This window comes from Thalia democratica, unplaced genomic scaffold, assembly GCF_965202585.1.
Source record: "Thalia democratica unplaced genomic scaffold, ktThaDemo2.hap1.1 HAP1_SCAFFOLD_1132, whole genome shotgun sequence".
Classification (NCBI taxonomy): Eukaryota; Metazoa; Chordata; class Thaliacea; order Salpida; family Salpidae; genus Thalia; species Thalia democratica.
The window spans coordinates 5,680-31,241 of record NW_028140043.1 but is presented as its reverse complement, the minus strand read 5'-3'; the positions used below and the strand labels follow the sequence as shown (position 1 = coordinate 31,241).

At 25.8% G+C, this 25,562-nt stretch overlaps 1 protein-coding gene across 1 annotated transcript; it reads right to left on the bottom strand.

Annotated features, from left to right (window-relative positions):
• Positions 1-6,688: 6,688 nt before the first annotated feature.
• LOC145847838 (uncharacterized) lies at positions 6,689-25,131 on the bottom strand. The gene is made up of 9 exons (XM_082953742.1): positions 25,005-25,131; positions 23,761-23,923; positions 16,405-16,596; positions 15,746-15,836; positions 15,018-15,198; positions 14,230-14,359; positions 10,032-10,171; positions 9,398-9,506; positions 6,689-6,739 (listed from the first exon to the last, which is right to left on the bottom strand). Exons 2-9 carry the CDS (start codon positions 23,920-23,922, stop codon positions 6,689-6,691), a joined length of 1,056 nt encoding a protein of 351 aa, XP_082809868.1. The 5' UTR covers position 23,923; positions 25,005-25,131.
• Positions 25,132-25,562: the final 431 nt, after the last annotated feature.

The window sequence follows — 25,562 nt, the reverse complement described above, 5'->3', positions numbered from 1 at the left end:
AAATCCAAAATCTAAAAAAAGGAAATATCAAAATGGTGTGAAGTATTTTGAAAAAAAATATGCAAGCTGGAAGAAAAAACTAACATCATGCTTGCAAAGACACGTAAAAAATAATTACTTGGTATTTTTTTTACTTAATTAAAGAAAAATCTAATAATAAACTGAAAATCATTAGGAATCGATCCTTTTCTAAGTAATTGTACAAACTTAAATTATTTCTAAAATTAAGAAAAGCAATAAGTTTTTAGTATTTTTTATTGCAAAAAAAAGCGTATCAGAATTTATTGAACACGATAAAGAAATCGAAGCACAAAAGTTTTGTCAGAGTAGGTGATGTATAAAAATGCCTTTCTGCTGTAGAGCTACACACCATACAAAATATAAAAGTTTCAAAACCATAAAACTATTTTGTTGAAGTTTTTGGCAACGTTAATTATCTATAAAAAAACAGTTTTCTAAACGTTAATTGGACTACTGTACGAAAGGTTTGTACATCATCATAACATAAATAATATATTAATATATTTAGCACATTAGTTTTCTTAATCTATACGAAATTTAAATAAAACACTTTATTTATTTGTAATTTTAAATAAATATTATTCTACAGTTATACAAAAAGACTGTTTGGTATTGAATAGTACAAAACTTTTAGTTAAGCTAAATATTTCTTGAAGAATAAAGACTTCAAAGTGTTAATGTCTGTTTTCATTAAAATAAACTAAGTCAGGAAAAATATTTTGTGTGGACTACTAAAGAATACTGAAAGAAAACGCACTAGCTATTGTACACCAAGTTTTAATTTATACCACTTTAAAACTTTTGATGTAAAAATAAGTAAAATATGAAATCAAATGACTATACAACTTATCAAACAAGTTTAATGTACTTGAGCAAAAAAATTTCTATTGAAATTCTATTGAAATTTTTCAATAAAAAAGAAATGTGCAACTGATATTTCACATATCAATTAAATTTGACTATTTAAATAAGTACTAAGATGGGTATCAAAGAAATGCAAAAGGTATAAAAACCTTGCAAGGTATTGATAATATCAATATTAAGTACTACAAATGCAATAAAAAATATACGTGAAGTAGAAATAAAGATATGGTAAAAATTCCTAGCGATATTTTTAAACTATCTACATCTGATACTATAATTGTACTTGAAGTAGAAATAAAGACTCTTTGAAAATTACAGAAAACATCATCAAATGAATGACAGTTTATAAGTAATAAGATCAGTTATGATAAAGATATTGTTGAAGTTAAAATCTTCGAAGTTCCAAAAGATCAGTTGTTGAGTTATGAGAATGTGTGCAAAGTTACTTCCATACAAAATCATTCAAGTTTTGAGAAGAAAAAAGGCCTTGAACAAAAAGAAAGTCACAAAGAACTTTTGTTGTGTGGAAGACTTAATAAAGGTTACAATGGTACAAAAAGTGTTATATGGTGAAATTTAAAGTGTACCGGCTTTTCTAAAGCAATTATGCCATACACAAGTACAACTCAGAAGAAACGTGTTTCATTGTACAAAAAACCTTTCGAAAATCAACAACAACAATCTGAGTTAACTAAAGCTGTTTTTTAATTTTTATAACATTAAATAAAACCTTTACCAAGCACAAGCTTTAAGTTTATTTATGTTTTTTACTTATAACAACCCTTTATGTGAGTTCAGTTTGTTGTATATTGTTTATTGAACGACAAAGAAAGCGCTCAAAATAGTTGGTCCTAGGACCTAGTGCACGAAAAAACCGTTCGATTATCGAGTCGTACACCACTTGGATACAGTTTAACGTCTTTTCCACAACATTGTTACTATTTTTATTTTTTAGTAACTACAACTCATATACAATACAGGTGAAAAAACGTTTAAACAGCTAATATATGTACAATTTACTGCTAAAATCCTAGGCACAATTATTTAAAGCTGCGAAAAAAACGATTCCTAGCAAATCTGTTAAAATAAGAAAGAAAATCTAAAGAGAACGCGTTTAAACATATGGCTAAAACTTGAAGTATTAAAACCAGGCAAGGAAACAACTTGAAGTATTTAAAAACTTTGAAAATTAACTTTTTCAGTTATAACCACAAAGTAAACCCTTTCGAAAAAGAAACATCAATCGAAAAATGCCACACAAATGATTGTAAAAGAAGTTATGAGATTGAATGTGATAAGAAATAAAAGGTGTCAGTTTGCGCCAGAACTGGAAAAATTTAACAAGCAACTGACAAATTATAAAAAAGTGTGGTAAAGCTTAATTACTTAAACAACCTTTTAAAAAAGGTCTATATGCTTTAGTAGCATCATAAGTGAAAAAAAGCAAGGAAACACAACAATACTTGAATTTATAAAATTAGTCAAAAAAATTTCACCAGATTCCTCAAACTAAATAACTACTAAATCCAAACATCCAATAGAAGGAAATATCAAAGTTGTCTGAATTACTTTCAAATAGAATATGCAAGCTGGAAGAAGAAAAGCAAAAAACCGTTGAAACTAAAAAGCAAAGTCAAAGTACCTGGTGTACAAAGAGAACTTTCGGTGGTCGAGCTACACACCACGTAAAATAAAAGAGTTTTAGAAACAAAAAAATTGCTGAACTTTAGTTTTTGAACAAGACTAACTATCAGTAAAAACAGCTTGTTTTTTAATTTGGAATTGGAATACTTTACGAAAGGTTAAGTTGTGCTTTAATGCTATTGAAACTAGTTTTCATTCTAAAGTTGTTTAGAGTTTTATTTTCCCCAAGTTTTTTCTAAACCAGTTTATTTCCGTATCAATAAAATTATTAGTTCATTAAAACTTTATTAAGGACATTCACAGTTAAATAGTTGACTGTGTCCTGGACTGGTTTAAGCACTTTTTTTATACTTCTTGTCTGTTCTTATCAAGTGATAAACAAATAGATAAAGGTAAAATTACATTTTAGATAACGAGTATGTTAATTTGTGCTTATGGTATTATGACGTTTCAATTACTAAAGGTTTTATAATTAAACAACGTATCTTAGCTAGCTTAATATAAACAAAAAAAAAAGTAAATATATTTAACTATTATTTTTAAAACCGTATCACATATGTTTTAAAAAATATATTGTATTAATCAAAACCGGCATACACTAATAAATAGCATCCGCTAAATAAAAAATAAAATTGTTCTGTAGAAAAAAAAGACTTCACATTGAAGACTTATAAAATAATGTGTTATGTTATTGTTTTGTTTCCTCTTAATACGTGTTTTTCATGACAAGATTAAAAATTATCAAACTTAACTTTGTGTACAGTGTACACGATTTATGAGTTTGAAGAAAGTTAATAAACCATATTCCCATCTTCTTTATTTGAAAGACTTTGGGTCGAGCTTAGTCAGCCTTATTTAATACAGTAAGTTATTTATATTGCAAACGATTATAAACTAAGCGTATAATTTTCTTTGTACTAATTCGGTTTTCTTAATATTTATTTAAGTAAGGGCGATCAAATTGGAGTGCCAAATTCTGAATAGTAAGTGCATTTGCTATAAATAGTTTTGTCGGAGTGATAAAAGTGTCACTTAAAAATCCTATTAATATCTGATTAAGATGAAAGTGATTTAATTTTGTATAAAAATTTATACGGTAGTTCAACTTTTAAATTTTCAGTTGATAATTGATCGGCACCCATTTTTTTTATGATAAGTTTCTGTAACATAAAAATAAAAATTCGACAAAATAATTAATAGTTGTATATAGTCTCAAATTTATTCTTTAATATTTCACCTGGAACTAAGAGCAGTCTTAAGTTCAACTACCAAAGCAAATTTGTTTCGAAATGATACAACAGAAACTTATGAAACTAGATTAGTTTTCTTTGAAGTAGTTAACTTTTTTTTAGTAGTTATAATTTTAAACAACTAGAAGTTTTTCCGAAGTTTAGTCAGCTATTATGCTGCAACTCATAAAAACAAATAAATAATATTTACTACTTTATCAAAATGATATGAAGTTACTTAAAATAACTATATTTGAAAACTATCAACAACATTAAATAAATAAATAACTTTATTCAAATTAGAACTTAACACCTAAAAATCAATTTATAAAATACTTTTATTTTATAAATAAAATTTTCACACATGTGAAATAAAGGTCCTTGTCTTATGTAATCAACAACATAAAATGCATAATTTTCTGTTGTTGATTCAATTTAAGATCATTTACTAGAACTATTGATTTTTAACAGTTTTAAACAACAAAACCTTTTGTAATTAACCTTTAGTATAGTTGATTTAATATATACAGCTTCGTTTACCCTTTTTAATTGTTAATAGCTATATTAGGCAACGCAGTTCCTAGTGCTAGTTATCTATTGACTGGTATTGAGTCTAAATCTAGTAGTTATATGAACTATCTTACCTATAAATTGAAAACTAAATAAATGGTTGGTCTTGAGTCTCTTTTGCTAACAGCATTTGTTTTTTGTTAACTTAAATTTTAAGCTATATTTATTTGCTTCTAAAAATAACCTTGTCTTCTGCTTTACGTAAGCAATTTATGAGAAAAAGAAATTGGTTGGGCAGCACTTTAGGCAAAAAATTCAAAAACACTTTCATATTTGTTGCGAAAATATTAAACTGACTTCGCATTCTATTTGAGGTTGACATTTTCAAAATTTATTTGTATACTAATTAAAAGACTTTTAAAATATAGTTATAAAACAAGATTTTTACTGTCTACTAGAAAATAAAAACTTTTTTTTTGGAAAAAGTTTATTGACACATAAATTGAAAGAACACAAATTTACCCACAGATTCTTGGGTCGTAAATACAAGATGTACAAATGTTTCAGTCAAAATAAAATAGAATGATGCTTTAGGGATCTTTATGACACAAAAAAACAGAAAATATTAATACCAAGCCCACACCTGACATCTATACAAAACAAATATTAAGTATTGTTTTTAACCTATACTTCATCAAAAGTTATAATCTAAACCTAATGAAGTATTTTTCTAAAGCAGTGTATTTTAAAAAGTCCACAGTATTTTGAAAATAAAGTAGACTACTGTATGCAAAATTTTTAATGGGCAGTTTAAGTACATCTTAAATAAGTAATCCTTTTTTTATTATTTCACTTTCGAAATATATTTTCAAATTTTTTATAACGTATATAGTTATTTGTTTTAACTAAAAAATATTGCTCAATTTACTGAAATAAAAAGAGCTTATTTAATCAAAGCAGTTTACTATTGTATTATACTTAAAAAGGTAGCAATTTTTTGCCACCGAAACCTGGTAGTAAAAAACATATTTAACTTGCACATCTTTATTTAAAACAAGTTATAAAAAATATTTTTTGAACGAAAAAATAATAATAATAGAAGATATTTTAAACGAAGCTGGTACTTAATTACGTAGAATGCAGTGAATTTTCTGGTGATTCATTGCCCATGGCTTTTAACAAAAACAACTGTTCTATAGAGCTACTTACTAGAACTTTTATCCCAGAAATTTATCCTCAAAAGTAATTCATAGAATTTTCTGAAAGCCATAAAACGCTTGCGTTAATGAACTGTTTTGCGCGGTCGTTTTTAAAAGTTTTTCAAGGCGTTGAATAATGTTCAATTTCCTTACCGTTTTTAAACTTAAATAATATCCTTATAAGAGATGAAATTTCTTATTTATTTCCAACTTTACGAGTGCAGTATAAAAATATTGAGTGCAGCTTTAAAAAGATCAAGAAATTTGAAAATAATGATTTCAAAAGATTTAAAAAGGGAATAAATGTAAATTGGTACAAAATTTAATACTCATACAAAACCAATTATCTAAGTGCAAAAAAAATAAACATTTACAATACATTAATTTTTAGCACACATGAACAGTTGAAAAACATGTATAACTACAAACTTTGTTCAAGGAAATTGACAGTCTTATAAATTGAAAAAAAAAAAAAACATACACGATCTAAAAACAAACGTTATAAATTCAATTTTCAATAAAGCACAAAAATATTGCAAATACAATGATTATAATTTCAAATGGATTATTAAAATTAAAAGGTTATAAAACAACTAATTAACATAAAGGCTTTTCTACTACAGAATTTAAAATTGCTTTACCTTCAATTGTTAGCTTTTGCTAAAAATATATCATTTTATAAGTAAATTAATCTACATTCTACCCACTACGATATGATTCTTTTTTGATGACAATGAAAGATTTGGAACGCGCAAACTCTAAACATGATTTATGGAGAAAAGTATTTCGGTAATGTGTGATCTTGAAACTTAAACCAAACAGCGACATAAAAATCCACTGATAACCGCTGCAAACACTTAAAACAAACAATTTTTACTTCAGGTTCACTCGTGTACGGTAATTCCCTCATTCCTTATCACAGTTACTTCTCGCATTTCGAGAGACTGAAAAAAAAACGTTCATTTTTTTGTACATTGTTAGAAATTCTAAAACAAATTTCTGGTGTTTATATTTTTAGTTATTCGCATCATGTCAATATGTTATGTCAAAACATTGCAAAAAACTTCATAAAAAAATAAAAAGCTGCAAAATAGCAATTTTCCAAAACGTGTTTTTCGACACTCTTGCAAGTTCTTTTGAATAAAAACATAAAACAACAAAGTTTGTCTTTTTTTAAATGTAAACAAAAAGTAATCAAAACAAACTTGGTGTTCCTGCAGTTCAGTGGGAGTCGGCGTTGGCGTGCAAATTTTCACCGTCCGACTCGACGTTCTGTGCGAAATACGAGCATTACAATCACCACTCATTAATAATTCACCGCCAAGCATACTCAACTTTCAACAAGGTGATATCAGTTTTTTCAAACACTAACATTTTTAGTGAAATTCATTTGCGATTGTTTATTTAATAAAAAATCGCATAACGCCAAGACGACAGACTTACATGTGCTTATAAAACCTTAAAATTTCTATATCGTAGATGCAGCTTTAAGAAAATCATATAGACTTGCATAAGTTAATCCTCACAAAAGTATATTTAACTTTTAAAGCATTTGAAAGAAAAAAAAAGTTTTAAGGTTTTATAATCTACAAAACTTCACTTGAAAATTATAAAATTGTAGGAGGTTTAATAAAAATTTTTTTGAACAGTCAAAGTAGTTTATATCATCATCGCTAATAGATTTTTTTTAATTATTTCAAGGCAATAAGAAAACCTAAATTACAAAACAGTATGATGCTTTAATTATCCGGCACTGCAGTTGTTAACGATCATAACTGTTTAGAGACCTGTACGATTATTTTCATATAGTATTATAGAAAACCCTCACAACATAACTATCTTCAAATTATTTTTAGTTTAGGAATTAAAAAATGCAGTCGGAATTAATCCTAAAATTGTCAAGTCATAAATTAAGTAAAAACACTTAGAGTCACTTATAAACTATTATACTGACTTCTTAAATTTTTCTTCTTTTTACTGTAAATGAAAAAATCTTTTATGTTTTATACTTAAAAACCATAAGGCATTTAAAAAATACTTTTTGTTATTTTATATGAAAAATCACTTCAAACAGTATTGAATAAAGGGTGTTCGTTTAGTTAATATAAAAAATATTTTGTATTATTTAGAATAACTAGTTAATTTAACTTTATATACGTTTATGATATTTAGAATATTTTTTTGCACTAAAAACAAAAATATAATTAAATTACAATTTAAATAAAATAATAACATTTCAATGGTGACAAACTAAAAACACAACACAGGGTTGCCAAAGGATTTAGAGAAATTTCTTCCACGTTTTCAAAAGTTTTCAAAAGTTTTCAAAACTTTTAGTAGAAAATTAAATCTAAGGTAAAAACAGTCTTAATTAGTATAACTGTAACGCATACTAGTGCTTACGGGTTAGATAAAGGAGGATATGTGTGGTTACCGGTTACAGAAGATTATATTAATATAAAAAGCACATTAAATTTATATTTTATTTACAAGCTGGAAGACACAAAGAATAGATGTATACTACAGAGTGCTAGACTAAAAATAATAACAGGGTTGCTAAAAATCAAGCTGAGAAAAAATTCCTAACTTTTCCTGACTTTTTACTAAAATTTTCCTGACTTTTCTAAACCAAACTCTTAGTCTAAACTTATTCTAAAATACATAATCAAACACTTGAAACTATATAAAGCTTTAAATCTTATTTTTATACAGGTTAAAACAAAAGTGTTTTGCTGAATTCAATCATTATGTTAATAGATAAATTTTGAAGTTTTATAAAACATGTTTTGTTAATTTTACCAGATGAAATTAAGTAATTTTGTATATTTCTAGGAAAATTTTGCAATTTTAGTCTGACTTAAAAGGACTTTTAATTAATTTTTTACCAATTGAAGGCTTTGAAAAATAAAGAATTTCGTAAATTTGAACTGACAGAACCTGACGTTTTTCAAATCTTGTCTAACTTGCTGACTTTTTTTTAAACCCCCATTTTTTCCTGACATTCCCTAACTTTTGACACTTTTTTAGTTTTTCCTGGCTTTGCCTGGTTTTCCTGACCTTGTGGTAGCCCTGTAATAACAACATACAATATACAGCTTAATAAACTAGTAAGCACATACTTAAAACTTAAGAGCCAGCTTATTAAGCAAAATTATTAAGCTTACAACACGCCACCTGACTCTCTTTCACTTTCAAAACGTTTTTATATGGAAAGAAAAGAAATGATCTATTTTCTTACGTACAACTTATTTATTTTATTAACAGTAACTTATACCCGTCTAAGAAACATTAAAAACGCAAATAAAAACGTAGACAAAACGCATTATTTTACTACCGCCTAAAATAAAATGCGCTTTTCTATTAAATATTTCCGCTTTTATTCTAGTTTTTACTTTTTCAACTTATAAAATCAGAGTCGCTTATGCGCTACATTACAACATTAAAAATGTATTGTAAAGCTACTTTAAATGTGTTTTTTAATAAAATAAAGATTTAATAAAAACTAAAAATAATCATCTATATGTCAGATTTTTTGGGTCAAATCAAAAATTTATAACTTAACACGTAATTTTTTTTATAATTCCAGGTTTTTTAGTGATTTTTGTAAAAAATTCGAGGTTTTTGTTTCCAAATTTCTCAAGTTTAGGTTTTTTCAGTCTAAGTTGTTAAGTTCCAGGTTTTTCCATGATTCCAGGTTTTTTTGGCAACCCTAATATCTAGCAAAAAAAAATAATTGGTAGAAACAATTTTTCAACTTTAGCTAAATACTTTATTACCTAGTTTAGTTCTGAACTCTTTACTAGTAAACTAAACCTACACCTTTACTATTCAGATAAGGTTAAGAAAAAACTAAATAAAATCAAATATATATATATATACTATTTAGAAAAATACAACACTTTAAAAAACAAACTGTTTTGAAATACTAACAACTTGGGAGCTGACAGTAGCGATGGTCGAGAATATGTTCTGTTTGCAAAGTGGACACGAATGGTGCGACAGAAGCCACGGATCAACACAGCTCTTGTGGTACGAATGCCTAGATAAGTGCTTTGTTCGTAACTTACACTTTTAGGTATACTTAGGTTTATTATTCAAGAATATTCAATATAAATAAACAATTATATGCTTATAAAATATAAATTATATGTTGTTTTAAGTATAGCACTTTTTTAATACAATTTACTCAAAATTAATTAGGATAATAAATGAAATTACTAAAGTTCAGCTCAGAGCTCGTATTGAAACTCGTTTCATGAACTTCTTTGTCTAACTATAATAATAACAACTACTTAAGCTTAAAACAATATTGAAATTAAGCTTCTTTTTTAATCTACTAAAACTATCTGATAGGTATTTAAAACGACAAGCATTGTTTGTTTCAAATATCAAATGGTTAACTAAACACTTAGCCTAAGGTGTCTAAAAAACAATTTTGAAACAAGCAAGTGCTGTATTCTAATTGTCACTCACACTAAACGTTTTTTTTACTGTATCAAACTTCACATCAGCTCTTAATTTAGAAAAAAAAGTTACTTCACAATACTTCAAACACTCAGCTCACTTGCACACCAGCTGCCTGATGCTCTGCCCCTGAACGAAGTCTTCGAGGCAGATCACGCACGACTTGTGCAGCATGGAGTCTTCCTTCTGGATGGTGAACGAGTGAATTGAATTCACCGTTTTCTTCGCAGTCTTCTGCCTCTGTTTGTAAAAAAAAATGTCTTATGCATTTGAAATGGCGGCTTGCAGTGCTTTAAAAAACTCAAGAAGTTTAGGTGTTGTGTTTTGTAGACACCCTGTACTTTTGTTTTTAATTAGTTAAGCTAAGATTTTCAACAACACAAACAGAGTACGTTTAAAAATATTTGTTTTTAAGCGTTTAAGGTTTAAAATACTATAAAACTATATATATATATATATATATGTACTAATACAGAACTATGTTTTACTAATACAAATGTTTCACTGTTCTGTTGGACAGAACAGCTCTTCAGTTAGTTTATTACAATAGTATCTTAAAACATAAATCAAGATGTCCATGAAATTTACAAAAAAACTTTAAGGATTGTTATGTCACTAAATAAATCATTAAAAAATATAAGACACACTAAGTTTGCATATTCATTCAAAATTATTAAAAATAAAAACTAGAAAAGTGTTTAAACATTTTTAAAAGTTCACTTCGTTTATCTAAAGCTACATTTGAGTTTAATTTTGAAATCTCGTGTTTTTCCATATTGCAGAGAGTGCAGCCATGTTTTAAATTGAAGTTGTTTTTTGTTCGTACTAAAATCTTCATTTCTATCTATAAAATTCTAAATATATTTCAAAAGCGTAGTTTTTAGTCTGTATTTACTGCTGCTAAAAGAATATTTATGCCGTGTGTACCTTCTTTTAAACGCTAAACCTGATGACCCAAACATACTGTTTACTTTTAATTTTGATAATTTTGTTATTACTGTCGCTCTATAGATGACAATTGTTAATAAACTATTGCCATCCACCATGCATTTATCTCTGCAGCTGCGTTGCTTTCTTACCCACCTTCTAACATTTTGTGATTATGAGACAATATCTGGCTCTTCATATTTGGCATACACGAGTTCAAAATTTTCATTTGTTGAAAATTTTATGGTACGGCTGCGTTGGGCAAAAGTTTCGGCAAACAATTTCCAGGAAGCTTTTACCGGTTTTTTTCTCTACCGACAAACAAAATGGCGGCGTGAAATACAGGATGTTTTTCCTTTTCTTTTTGGTGTTTTTATCTTTACCAGCGTTATATTTCAACTCGTGTTTGTGACCTCATTTTATTAATGCTTCCTGGTAGTGCTGTTTCGCTCTATTTAATGAGAGTTTTCATCCTTAGATATTGTGGTCAAATTTTTGTTTATGGATTTAGGTACTTGGTTGACAACATATCGAGGGTGGTTTGATTGAACACTGACATATGTCGCTTGAAAGTTTAGTTTTCTTAATGGTGCATAAGTGTCATTGCGAAGGTCTAGCTCTTCATCCAGAAAAATCAGTTCTTACAAGATTGGAATCTATAGTTATTTTTAAGTCAAATCTGTTGAACACCTTTCTAAGTCTTTTTGAAAGCCGCTCAATAACTAGACTTGCTTTATTTTCTACAATCGCTAAGCCATCGTCTCTATAAATTCCAAACTTGTTCTGCTCAAAGATATTTTCCTTCTCAATTTCATTCAGTATACGCAACCCTACTAGTCAGCATACTTCTGCACCATGAAAACTTCCCTGCGTTATATCAAAACCATCACCCATATCGTTCTTCGACCAGCACAATTATTATAAACAATGACTGATTTGCACCAGTGAACTACTGTGTAAATTTCGTTGTGCAATAGTTTTTAGCTAATGCTAGTGCTTCTAGCAGCGTATTTCTGGAAATACTCGGGTAAAAATCTTTGACATCAAACTTAATGAATCTATGCTTTTGTTTGTTATTAATATTGTTGAACCAGTTAATAACGGATTTTTTCATTGGTTTAACTTCATAACATACCTCATTCTATTAATCAACCTATCTAAAATTTTCTAAGCCACTTGAACAATAGTTTTATAGGCGGGTTTATTACTCTTAATTTAGGTTTACTCGCAAATCCAGGTTTATGATCTTTTAAAGTTAAAAATGCATCTTTTTGTTTTAATTTTGGAGTTTTACCGGAAATTAAAGTTACTTATAATTTATGAGCTTCTTTGTTAATTATTTCTACTGCGTTGCTATCGCACTTTGTGTAGTTTGCTCTTATGTTTTCTTGTAGTTGTTTTTTGAAACATTTAGGTTCAATTTTATAAATATCTAATGACTTATCAGCAAAAGCAATTAACTTATTTGATTTTCTTACTTTATTTAAATCATTTCTCATTGTTGTGGACAACGATTTTTTTTCTAAACTTTAAACTTTTAATTAAATCATATAAATCATTTTCAAACTTTTCTATATAATATAATAAAATAATAAAAGATAATATACCACAGATGTTTTTGTGTCAAAACTTTATTCCGACTAACAGCGTTTCACTGCTCTCAAATAAATTTAAGAACAGATCTACGGAGTCTCAAAAAAGCTCTAAGAATTTGATACAAAAACATCTGTGGTATATATTCCGATAAGCTTAGCTTATCAGGATCTCCAGAATATAACACCTTTTAACGTTACACCTTAAAAAATAATATATATAATGGAAAAAGTTCCAATTTATCTCAGTATATTGTTTTTTAGCTTTCGTTTAAGTAATCTATAAAAACTTCATAAAATATTTTAACCAAAACGATACTACGTTTTTACAAAAACTTTTAAAAGGAAAAAACTATTTTACAAAGTAGTTTAAGTAACAACACGTTAATATTCTAACTTTAGTTAAAAAATTTACTTATCAAACAAAAACTTTATTTCATTAAATCAGTGAAGCTTATAAGTAAAACCATGCATCCTTAACAAAACAAAACATAAAACCAAGCTCTCATATTACATCAACTAACGCTTCCTTTATACATCATAACTAAGCAAAAGTGTTGAATGACCAGAACATAATACTTTTTAAATTTTACCGAACAGCGTCCTGTTTAATTTTCAATAAAGTGAATCACCTTACCTTTACTGCAAACAAAAATTTACTAAAAATAATCGTAATCTTATACAAAATACGTGAACACTTGAATTTGTGTTTGAATTAGTAAGTTACATAAACAAAATCGTATCTAATTCGGTGCTTTTTTTCAATAAGTAAAAAACAAATTGTACTTGTTTTCATAAAACCGAGTTTAACACAAAATCAAACAAATAAAGTTTTGAAGTACAAATAAAATTAAAAACTAAAAATATACAGTATATTGCTTCTAAAATATAATTAAGATAAAAAAACTTTTTAAGCTTTGTATAAAAAAGTTTCTAATTACATACTATTAATGAAAAAATAAATAAAAAAATATTTTTCCAAATGAGCATCATAAACATTTTGAACAATATCTGTTTTTGAATAAATACGCACTAATCGATAGTTTGTTTTCTTCTAAATTTCAGCTTAACGGCTAAAATCATAAAACTTAAAAACAAAATCAGCACAAGTTTTTTTTTTTACTTATACAAAACAAGCTACAGCTGTAGTTCAAAATAAACGGCACTATTACAAACTTTAAAAAAAGCTGTTTAATGCAACTTTTTCAATGTTCTACACACTTTTTGGAATTTATTTTATACTTGTGATAGCTTTTTATACTAGGAGTTGTACTGGTTAACATAGAAAATATAATCAATTTATGTTTGCACACTGTCAAGCATATTTGTGATTAAAAAATACTTTTCACACTTAAAATTTATAACAAAGTTGTAGGTTAGAAATTTATTTCTTCTCAAAAAGGTATTTTGAAAGATATTTAGAAAGATGTTTACCTAAACAGTGAGTCACAAACAAACGTATTATAAACAATTCTGTGCTTAATTTAAATGTCTAAAATGCTAATTTTAATAGCACAATTAATCTTTTACTGATACCAAAGAGATATTCTATTACTAAATTTCCTAAAATAAATAACAAGAAGCCTTTTTAATTATTGAATAAAATGTTGAATAGTAACTCTTATATCATTTAAAAAAAAAAACTATACATCTGTATTAATTTGTTAGTTGGAAATTAAGTTAATTGAGTAAACAACCTATACTTGCATATGCTTTAAGTGTTCATAAGACTGTGTTTACTAAACAATAAAATTCAATTGAAATAGTATAAAAACATACTCTAGAACTGAAAAGAGAAGTCACTCTGAATCTGTTAATGTAATGAAGTCCAATCCATGCCAAGCACATTAGGACTAAAACCATGAAAGAGATGGACACGAAAACTAAGGAAGCCATGTGGATAGGAAATCTGCATTACAGTTGAATATAAAAGTCATAAAATATATTTTAATAGAGTTATTTTTGGTTTTAACAAATAGTTAGTTATTACAATTTTTAACATACCTCAAAACATTCTAACAAGTTTTACTAATATTTCATTATTTAACTAAAACTTCATTTTAGAAAGTTAACATGCAAACTATCTTTTTTTTTTACTATTTTTATTTTTAAGACATAAGTAAGCAAATCTTGAGATTCAATTAGTCTTTTTTAATAATTACTAAATAAATAAAAAAGTAAATTTTCTTTGAAATGCATATTTTTCCGTATTTTTGTTCTATAAGAGGCATACAATGACCAGATTCACCAACAATTCATAGTTATACTTAGTTAGCTAAACTAGTTAAAACAGTTACAATTCTTATACAGGTTGAAAATTGCTTAAGTTTCTGTTTAATAATATTTAAAAAAAATCAACTTTTAATTTATATCAACATTAACACATTAACAAAACTTTCAACTATTTTTTTTCTTATAACTTAAATTTATAGAACACAAATTTATTTGGTTGACTTAAATTCTAGGTTACACAACAAAAGGTCCAAAGTTTTACTCATTAAACCACTATTCAAAAATAAATAATTTGTATTTTTTGGCAAAAGCGTTATAAAATACAGCAAACTTACTGGTCACTCGAGTAGTAGTAAACATTATCATTAGGTCTTACGTACAACACTAATTCTTTGTTGTTTAGTAGATGAAAACTTGTTCTAATTAAAACGCTATTTTCAATTTCATGAAGCAAAGTTGAAGTTACAAAACTTTCGTAATCCAAAACAACCATCATTTTACCGGGAAATTTTTCAGCTACAAACAAAAAACTAAAGTTATCAAAAGAAGTTTATTTTAACTTTTTTTTCTGAGGTTACAACAACAAATGTTACAAACGTATCAAATTCATTACAGTCTTTATTTAAGAAATTATTAAACTTTTGTTAGGTTGTTTTAAATTTATGGTTTCTTTTTAATAAAAAAATAATATATAGATACATTTTTAACAAATTTATATATAAACATAAACTATCTTGTTTTCGGCAAAACTTATAATAGTATTTTCAGCCTTAACAACTTTTAACTAAAAAATATTTAAACATAAAGAAATTGAATGTTTAATAAAGCTAAATTATTTAAGTTAACATAAAGCAATTGATAAAATTACAGAAGTACGTAATCTAAATTATTAGGAGAACGTATATAAGTATATAAACTTAAGAACAATTTAACTACTTATCTTAAATCATTAACGTTTAAAAAAAAATACTATAACTTTTTTTTTCTGTCTATAGAAAGTGCTTCTTTTTTTTATAATAATGAATTTCACCAAAACTAAACAATAAACATTCATTAAACTTACTTAAAAGCGTTCTAAGGCTTTTCGATTCCTCTGGTGTTGAATAGTTGCTTGGATACAAAATAAAAGCTGAGTAGACAATAATTTGATTTTCCTAAATAAAATTAATTTAAATAAGTAAATAATTAAATGCTGTAAGTTCTAAACGATAAATAGTTCAAAAAAAAAGTTTTTAATTAAAACCCTTGTTTATGATAAAAACGTATTTAAAAGTAAAATGTATATTTTAGAACTTAATTTAAGATAATTTAACTACTAAAATAATTTTAATAACAACTTTCAAGTTATACTCAATTAATTAAAGCTAGAGTATGACAACTTCTTGAACTCATTATCTTCTATTTACTGATGTACTATTAATCATAACTTAGGTTTACTTTTATATCAGTTTAACATAAAGAAACGTGTGACAGTTTTTAAAAACTTGAGTATATTGAAAATTGTAGTTGTATATTTCAACGAACATGTATTGTTCGGATACTATTGCCAAATATCATTAAGCTAGCAATTAATATCACTTAAACACTTTTAATAATTTAAATAATGTATTTTAAAAGTCTTAAAAAAATAAAAAGCTAAATACACTTTTAGTACACTACTTTTTGAATTTTATTTAAGGCTAGATGCTTAGTAAAATAAATATGTAACTAATTTAAACTTACTAATATTTTAAGATTGTTTATCAAACAAGACTTGGGCAGAAACGCCACCTTCACAACTTTCCTGGTCAAGTAGCTTTTGGAATGATTCAAAGCAACTGATGAGTTGACATTGTAGCATTCGTTCAAAACTTCCAGACGTGCATCAACCACATCATAATAATTTGAGATCAGCTCACCATTTAGCTTCATAACCTAAAAATAATGATTTTATTACGATAATATATTTTTAAGTTATGTTTTAAAGTTAAAAATAGACAGTTAGCACTAATACTTTTTTTTTCTGTTTATAAACTATAACTGTAGAGGTAGACTTATATTTACTTGGTAAATAGAACTTGTGTTATTTTGCTACAATTCTGATTAAATATTATAGAAAATTTATTGCTCACTATTTATTTACTCTGTAATGAAAAAAAATTGTATTAAAACATATTAAAATACCGTAACCTGCCAACTAAGTACATAAGTTACTAAATTTTGAATTGCAACATTCTTTGTTTTCGTGTTCGTATTTCGCTTATTTATACGCTTTTTACATTTATGTTGCAACCATTGGTATGTAAATGTCGAATTGCATTGTCAGGGTTGCAATGAGATCAAGCTGAGAAAAATTTCCTGACTTTTCCTGACTTTTTACTAAAATTTTCCTGACTTTTCTAAATAAAGCTCTTTATTTACACCTATTGTAAAACACATAATCAAACACTTAAAACTATATATTTTTATACAGGTTAAAACAACAGTTTTTTTTTTTTGCTGAATTCAATTATCTAACTTCCATTACATTTATTAAACCGTCTATACATGATTGATGAATTTGCAGGGTTTCTAAATCAGGGTTTCCAAAACTTTTTTGCAAATAGCCCCCTTTTTAGAAATAATTAAAGCCATTGCCCCTTCAACAAGATTACTCATAAACTATCATAAAAACACTTAAGACTTTTTTTTTATTTTATTTTGCTCTTCATCTGCAACTCAAGAGTTTCTAGTGTAAGTTTCAAATTATGACCTCATAGCCCTCCTGTGGCTCCTTTACTGCGCATGGCCCCCCTCTTACCCCTTTGCTGCTCGTGGCCCCCTGAGTATCTGTCATGGCCCACAAGGGGACCACTTGGCCCACTTTGGGAAACCCTGATCTAAATAAACGAAAGAACATATAAGTAACCTTTACAAACAAAACCTTAAAACAAAATAGAATTTAATCAATCACAGTTTTTCTTAGTAATGTAATTTTTTTTTCTCCGTTTCTTTATTAGCACTTCAACCTCTTCATCTAATGGAGATATGGTATTCTTTATCTGGTCTATCTTATCTATCCCACCTAATTTTATTGGCAATTAAAACCATTTTCTTCATTTTATTTAAATCGTTCTCATATGCTGCTCCTACACTTGCTTAGGAGAATATTTTCTCTAAATCTAGCCACAGTTTGTGGGCTTCATTTCTTTTCTATTTGCACTCATTTTATCAATTTTACCAGTTCAAGGCATTGGAAATTAAGTAATTTTGTAAATTTTTAGAAAAATTTTGCAATTTGTCTGACTTTAAAGGATTTTTAATTATTTTTTTACCATTTAAAGGCTTTGCAAAATAAGGAATTTTGTAAATTTTTTATTAAAAAATCGGACTTTTTTTCAAATTTCCTAACTTTTTTTTTTAATCCCATTTTCCTGACTTTCCTGACATTGTGGCAACCCTGATACTACAAGCAAGTTTTTATAGAACTAAAAAATTGTATTTAACTTTTGCGAAATTGCATTTTCATTTTCATAATTGTCAATTTTCTTGGAAATTTTAAAAATCACAAAAATCTATCTTCTCCTTCATTTTTGGAGCTAGAGACCTCAAACTTTCAGAAAATTTTCCTTTTATAGTTTTAAAGACTTTGGATGTTACCACTTTGAAAATATTTTAAATTAAAGTTTTAGAAAATTAAAAAATGAAGAAGAAGACAGATTTTTAATGAAATAGTCTTTTTTTTTTGCATTTTTGGTTGTGCCTTCTATTAGGAAGCTATAGAGGTCACTGACTTTGATTGCTTCATCTGAAAAGTTAATTTGAATTTTTTAAGCAATTAAAAATTTCTGACAGCTCAGATAAAATTCTATAAAATAAGGTCAAATTGTAAAAATCAAGGTGGACCCCCCCTATGCTCTTATTTGTAGTTTGTTTGTTTTTAATATTGATTTGATATACAACTTTTAAGTACATACTTTTTTATAGTTCCTTTAATTTTAACATATTTACATTCAATTGAGTAAAAGTTATGATATAATATAACAATTTTGTATTATTTCATGTTTATTTTTTAAATTTCAAAGAAAATTATGAATTTTGAACACAGCGTTCTTTGGCTAAAAAGTGTGTACCATAACAGCAGTTTGTACCACAAGGGTTACTTTGGATCGAATAGCTTTTTTTTTCAATTTTTTTTTTAACCAAACCTTAAACCCATTATTTTCAATTTCTTTAATGCTAACTTAGGAACTTTCTAAAGAACGTTCTTTTGCTTTGCTTTTCACAATAATTTTCATCAAATGGGGTTCGACTTTAGTAGTGGGGCCCCTTTAAAAATTCAACGTTTTTTTTCAATTTTTTTACTTATTTTAGCTTTTCTCCAAAATTAAATAGTAAGTTATATTTTATATTACTTATCAAACTAAGTTTGTTGTGATGGATTTTTTTTCCTTTAAATTTCTTTTTTATAAGATATTCCAAAACAATTTTTTTTTTAATGTTCAAATTTATCATGGCTCAACTGCAAATATATAATAATTTTATAAGATGTAACGTTAAAAGGCGTTATATCCTGGAGATCATGATAAGCTAAGCTTATCGAATATATACCACAGATGTTTTTGTGTTAAAACTTTATTCCGATTAACTGCGTTTCACTGCTCTCAAATAAATTTAAGAACAGATCTACGGAGTCTATAAAATATTAACACACATTAGAAAAAAAGCAGAAAAACCATGTATAATAATGTATAATGTTTATGTAGGTAGTAACTATAAACGAACTTTATGATTTAAGTTTGGAATAAAAACATAAAATTATAAAATTGTCTACAAAAATACAAATTTAATAAAAGTAAGCACTAACCTCAAAAAGCTCTAAGAATAGGCAAGTTTTTAAATATGAAAATTAAATTGAGTTGTGCAGAAATGTTACGTCATAATAAATTTAACAATTTTTAAGGTTAGTGCTTACTTTTATCAAATTTGTATTTTTGTAGACAATTTTATAATTTTATGTTTTTATTCCAAACTTAAACCATAAAGTTCGATTATAGTTTTACTACCTTCATAAACATTATACATAATTATACATGCTTTTTCTGCTTTTTTTCTAATGTGGGTTAATATTTTATAGACTCCGTAGATCTGTTCTTAAATTTATTTGAGAGCAGTGAAACGCCGTTAGTCGAAATAAAGTTTTAACACAAAAACATATGTGGTAATAATTTTATATTAATTTTTATTTTCAATATTCTTATTCAACTAAGTTTTATATTAAGGAAGTATTATTTTTTTCTTTTTTTTATTATATAACCTATGCAAATTTTACATAAATTCATAGCACTTGAGCCAGAAATCCCTCAAATAATGTTAACAAACATGGCTTAAGTTCTATGAATTTATGTAAAACTTACATAGGTTATATATTAAAAAAAAAAGTTAATACTTCCTTAGTATAAAACTTAGTTAAATAAAAATATTGAAAATAAAAATTAATATAAAATTATTATATATTTGCAGTTGAGCCATGATAAATTTTAATATTTTGGAAAATTTTATATGGGGATATTTTATAAAAAAGAAATTTAAAGGAAAAAATATAATTCTATTATAATAAACTTAGTTTAATAAGTAAGTTAAAAAAAATATATTAATTAATTTTGAGAGAAAAAAAATGTTAAAATTTTAAAGGGGCCGCACTACTAAAGTCAAACCCCAATTCGATGGAAATAATGTGAATAGCAAAGCAAAAGAACGTTTTTTAGAAAAAAGCATTAAGTTAGCATTAAAAAAATTAAAATTTGGTTTTAAAAAAAATGAAAAAAAATCTTTTCGAGCCAAAGTAAACCTCGTGTTTGTACCTAGGAGGTGCGTACCTAGTTGGCAGGTCTTTGTACTTTGTACCCTTTTTTAAAGTTTATCAGTTTACAAATTGGTTTGTATTTATTTATTATTTATTTTTAATATAAGACTTGACGTTTAAATATATCTGTATTCTGAATAAATTAAATTATTAGAAAAGTAATAAGACATTTACTATAAAAAGGTTTTTTTAAAACTCTTTTTCATAAATGCCTCTTAGGCAGAAGTCTAAAAAACAGTCGCCCCTTTATTGGATATCGCCCCTTTACTACTTAATTACCTATCTACTTTTGCGGCCCTGATATGAGAACCCTGTACTAAGAATTACTTCATAAATCAATATAATATATACCAAAAATTCTACATATCTTTGGCTTAGCTTATTATTTTTTGTTTATAAATGTTTTTGATGTTGTCGTCCTCAAAAGATTAAAAAATTAAGAAACTTACATAAACACATACAAACTACAAAGTACACGATTGGTACAAAAATATTTAAAAAATGTTTGCATTCTAAAAAGATTTGAGTAAACCTATATTATTATACTGTATTAAAATGAAAACATATATATTTGTTTAATTGAACTGACTAAATTACAGAGTAATTGAAATATACATGTTTAATCTATATTTTTTTGTAATAATAATTTTTTACATGAACTGTTACTAAGAATATTAAAATATTTTAATTGAACTTACAATGATGATGGAGTAAAAATTAATTAATTAAAATGTACATTAATTTTCCGTAGAATTAACCTCAGTTCATTAAAAAATAAAACACATTTCTTTGTTTCTATTTAATTTTAAATTTTTTTTTAATATATTAGTATACATGGGATTCATTTGAAATTAAACATATAATTATGTAACTTGTTTTCAGTATAATAATTTTGCTCCGAAATTCTTTACGTTTTGCAGTCTATTTCATTAGTCAGTATAAGAACTGAGATTTATCAGTTGCAAAGTAAATAGATAGATATAGTAAATTGAAATTAAATATATTTCCATATAAAACAAGAAGCAACTTCCTCAAACTTAGTTCAAAAAAAATTAATAAATACACTCGAAAAGTTAAACACATAAAAATTTATATTAAAACAATAATTGGAGTTATAATAAAAAGTAGTCTGTAAAAAAAGTATTTCATACTTTTTACTTTAGAGATTAATATAAAAGTTTTCGACTTAATAGTAAGGTAAAAAATCACTTTAAATTTATGTTTAACTCTTTTAAATTAATTCGAATACTCTACAAATTATATACTATTTTTTAGATTTATCAATCAACTGAGGATGTCGTTTGACTAAATTCAAATGAGTGAAACATTGTTTTAATAATAAAATTAAAAATTTTAAGAGAGAAATTTATTTCATAGAGAAAAAAAAAGCTACATTTCTGAAAATCTGAGAAATATTTATTTAATATAAAATAAATAAGTATAAAAATCTATCAAACTAATATATTATTAAATCTCCTTGAGAGGTGTTTACTATCAAACTTTAAAACAAAACTTACATTTTAAAACCATTAATATAAGCTAGTTTTAAAACCATCAGCAGTATAATAGATTTATTAGCTGGAAAGAAATCAAAGTCAAGTTAATATACATTGGGATGCTTACAAAATATGCAACCTTTAAGTTTTAAAATGAAAAAAAGTTTAACATTTTGAACCACAAAAACACCCTGTGCAAAATTTTAGCTGGTTTAAAAAAACTTGTACGGTAGTATTATTGACTTTCTAAATACAATTCCAGTGTAACTGCATGTGACCCAAAACATGAAGTTTTAGAGAATTTAGCTGAAAATTGTTTTAAAAGTGGCAATTATTACAAAAATGCATTTTGAGGAACTTGAGATGATTTGAAGAAAGTTTCACAAAGGTTTTTTTTTCAGTGGTTCTTCTTTATTATTACTTTTTTTTAATTAAGAAGTGCCTCCATGAAAATTTCTTCAAATCGTTTTAAATTCTGCACAATTTGTTTTTGTGATAATTGCAACTTCTAAAACAATATTTAGCTAAAAAATCAAAGGTCACAGTTTCATATAGACATAAATATGTATTCAATTTGAAAAATGTTAGTTATAAAATGTTATTTTTTAATTAGACATACGACTTGTCTATCATTTTACTCATTAACTTGGAGGTGACATTGGTTAAAACAAAAACAAGACTTATTTATTTTCATTTACATATGTTGCTTTTATGTATTGGAAAGAAAAATTTTTGTTGTAAAACATTCTGCAACATTTTAAAACGTATCATGTTACTTTTTTTATTTAACACTTAATGTAAAACTGGTAGGCATTAACATCTCAAACATTCTTAGAAAAAGTCTGCAAAATAAAGTAAAAAGTATATAATAAACTTTAAAATAGATCTTTGAAACAAGGTTTAGGTAAAAAACTCAAAAATTATATTTTTAATTACATAAACATTAATGAAAATCTTACAACGTAGTAGAGTAATAAGTTTAGTTGAGCAAAACTGTAAAAGTTTAAAATAACAGTTTATATTAATAAATTGAAAACATAGTGCTAATCCTCTTTCAAACACTTTAAGCCCTTATTAACTAGGACAATATACTTAGTATCTTGCTTATTCTAGACTACTATTAAAAATTTTCATTAAATATAATCAGATAAACTTGATATTAAATAGCTTTGTTACTGAAAACAAAAAGTTTTGTCTTATTAATAAGTTAAAAAACTTTTTGTTTTAATAAAAGTAAAAAAAATTGTTTGAATAACTTTTTTGACTAGGACTGGTTATTCTAACGAGAGTGAATTTTCTAGCAATAATTTTTATACTGAACTAAATATTACCTAATTTTAGAGAAAATCTAAAATGTATTTATACAAAACAACTTTATACTTCATATTTTTAAATTTTATCGCAGGCAAAAGTTAATATTTAAAACATAAATAGCTCTAAAGAGTCATGATTTTTAAAGTACGCTTTGTAAAAACTTAAAAAAAATTAAAAAATAGACTCTTTAGAGCTTTTCATATTTTATGATGAGCAGCAAAACGTTGTTGTCAGTCAAATAAAGTATTTGTGTACAAAAACAGTTGTTCTGATTTTCAAACAGGTTCCGCTTGTTTTGATCTCTAACGCCTCATTATTTTATATCTTTAAAAAATTAACATGTATTTTAGATTTATTTTAAAATATTTCTTAATTTAAAAGTTATTTTTATTGTTAACAAAATAATCTAGTTTAATTTCTTTATAATTTTTCTTATTAACTCACATTATTTGTTGAGCTTTTGTTATTTTTGGCAGCATTGAATTCTACAGTAACACCAGTAGCATTTTGTAGAAAATTTGGTGTTTTATTGATGTTTAATAGTTGATGTGCAACAGATAAAGTAAAGAAATGGATCATCCACAAAAAGTGCTTTTTAATCATCATTCTGAAATAAATGACAGTAATTATGTACACATAAACATATAGATACTTTAAAACCTCAACTAAAATACAATGTTACTAACTGCAATAAAATATTTGTGTGCTAAAACTCATATACTTTGTTATTGCCACTTAAAGCAAAAGTTTTATTAAGAGACCAATAAATTATTTTTAACAATCAAACAATATACACAAAACTTCTAAAATATTTTTACAAAAATAATTTTAAGTAAAGTTTTTTTTCTAAAAACTTATATAAAAATTTGAGTTACAACTGATTTATAGAGAACTGCAGTACAAATAGGAGCCAAAATTAGTACATTCACAATATATTTTTTATTTTTTTTTTTATCATTGGCTATTACACAGGAAACAGCTTGTAAAGAAATAAACTCACCTAAAAAAATTGTAAAACATTTAAAAGTGTACAATTGCACATTTTTAAAATTAAGAACTATAAAGTGATTAATAGTTAAAAGTAAAAAAAACATTACGCTAACTGAAGTATAATAAATTAATAAATACTTTAGTTAAATTAAAACTAGATAGAATTTTTAAATATTAATTAGAATTATAAAATATTTTAGAAAAAAAAAACAAATTCACTTACAGATCAATCTTGAAAAGTTTTAATTTGTATCATATAAATAAACTATAGGTTGTTTTTGTTAAGCTAGTTTCAAGGCTATACAGACAGTACAAGCTTTTTTGTGTAAAATATGAACCTTTTATAAATACTTAGAATAGGAGCTGAAAGATAATTACCACGGCATTTAAAAACATAAACAATTTCATATTTCAATATAGGAAACTTTTATTAACTTAACAATAGAGTTTAGAACAAATAAAACAAATACTTCCTGTAAAACCATATAAATGCCAAATTTATTTTTTAATCTTTGCATAAATATAAAAGATTTTAATCTTTTTAATAGAAAAATAAAATATGTCTTTGTAGAAGCTAAAGCCTAAAAACTTTTTGAGACAAAACCTTTGATAATTTAAAACCTTCTAAAAACTAGAAAAAAATGAAACAAATGTTATTAAAAATGTGTAATTATTTTTAAGTAGAATTTTTCACTCACAGACCAGTTTATTAATCCCATACGAAAAATTGAAGAGTGTTGCCTAATAACTGTAAAAGAAAATTTTAGGAAACAAACTTTTTAGATCCCAATTTCCACAAAGGACCTTTTAGACTCTTAAAAATTATCTGTAAAAAGAATATAAAGTTAACTAACAAAAGACTAGGTGGAGGTTCACTAGTCTTCAATAAAAGATAATTAACTACGGATATTAAACAGGACTCATTGAACAGATTGTTTTGGTATTTATGCTTACTTGCAAAGTAAACTAGAAACTAAATCATTTAAATATATAAAGTTTGTATAAATTTCAATTTAATCAAATTATATGAATTGACTTATTTAAATGTTTTACTTAGAAAACAAACAATAAATAGAGTTTAAATATAAATTAAAATTACTCATGCTTAAGAGGTTAAGAAGAACTGTTTACAAATTGAGTATTTTTTTGCTAAAAAGCTGTTGTTTATCCTGGTAGTGATGACAAAAAAAGTGTATTGATAAATAGATTTAATACACACGTTTAAAAATTATAAGGTACATTTTGTAAAAGTTAGT

What these genes read in the sequence shown, in the direction of transcription:
- LOC145847838 (XM_082953742.1), bottom strand. Translation starts at nt 23,922, where the DNA reads ATGATGATTAAAAAGCACTTTTTGTGGATGATCCATTTCTTTACTTTA. An exon ending in CTTCTCTTTTCAGTTCTAGA is followed by an intron (nt 10,172 to 14,229) that starts GTATGTTTTTAT and finishes TTTTACAAACAG; the next exon opens with AGGCAGAAGACTGCGAAGAA. An exon ending in CTACTGTCAGCTCCCAAGTT is followed by an intron (nt 6,740 to 9,397) that starts GTTAGTATTTCA and finishes TATTTCGCACAG; the next exon opens with AACGTCGAGTCGGACGGTGA.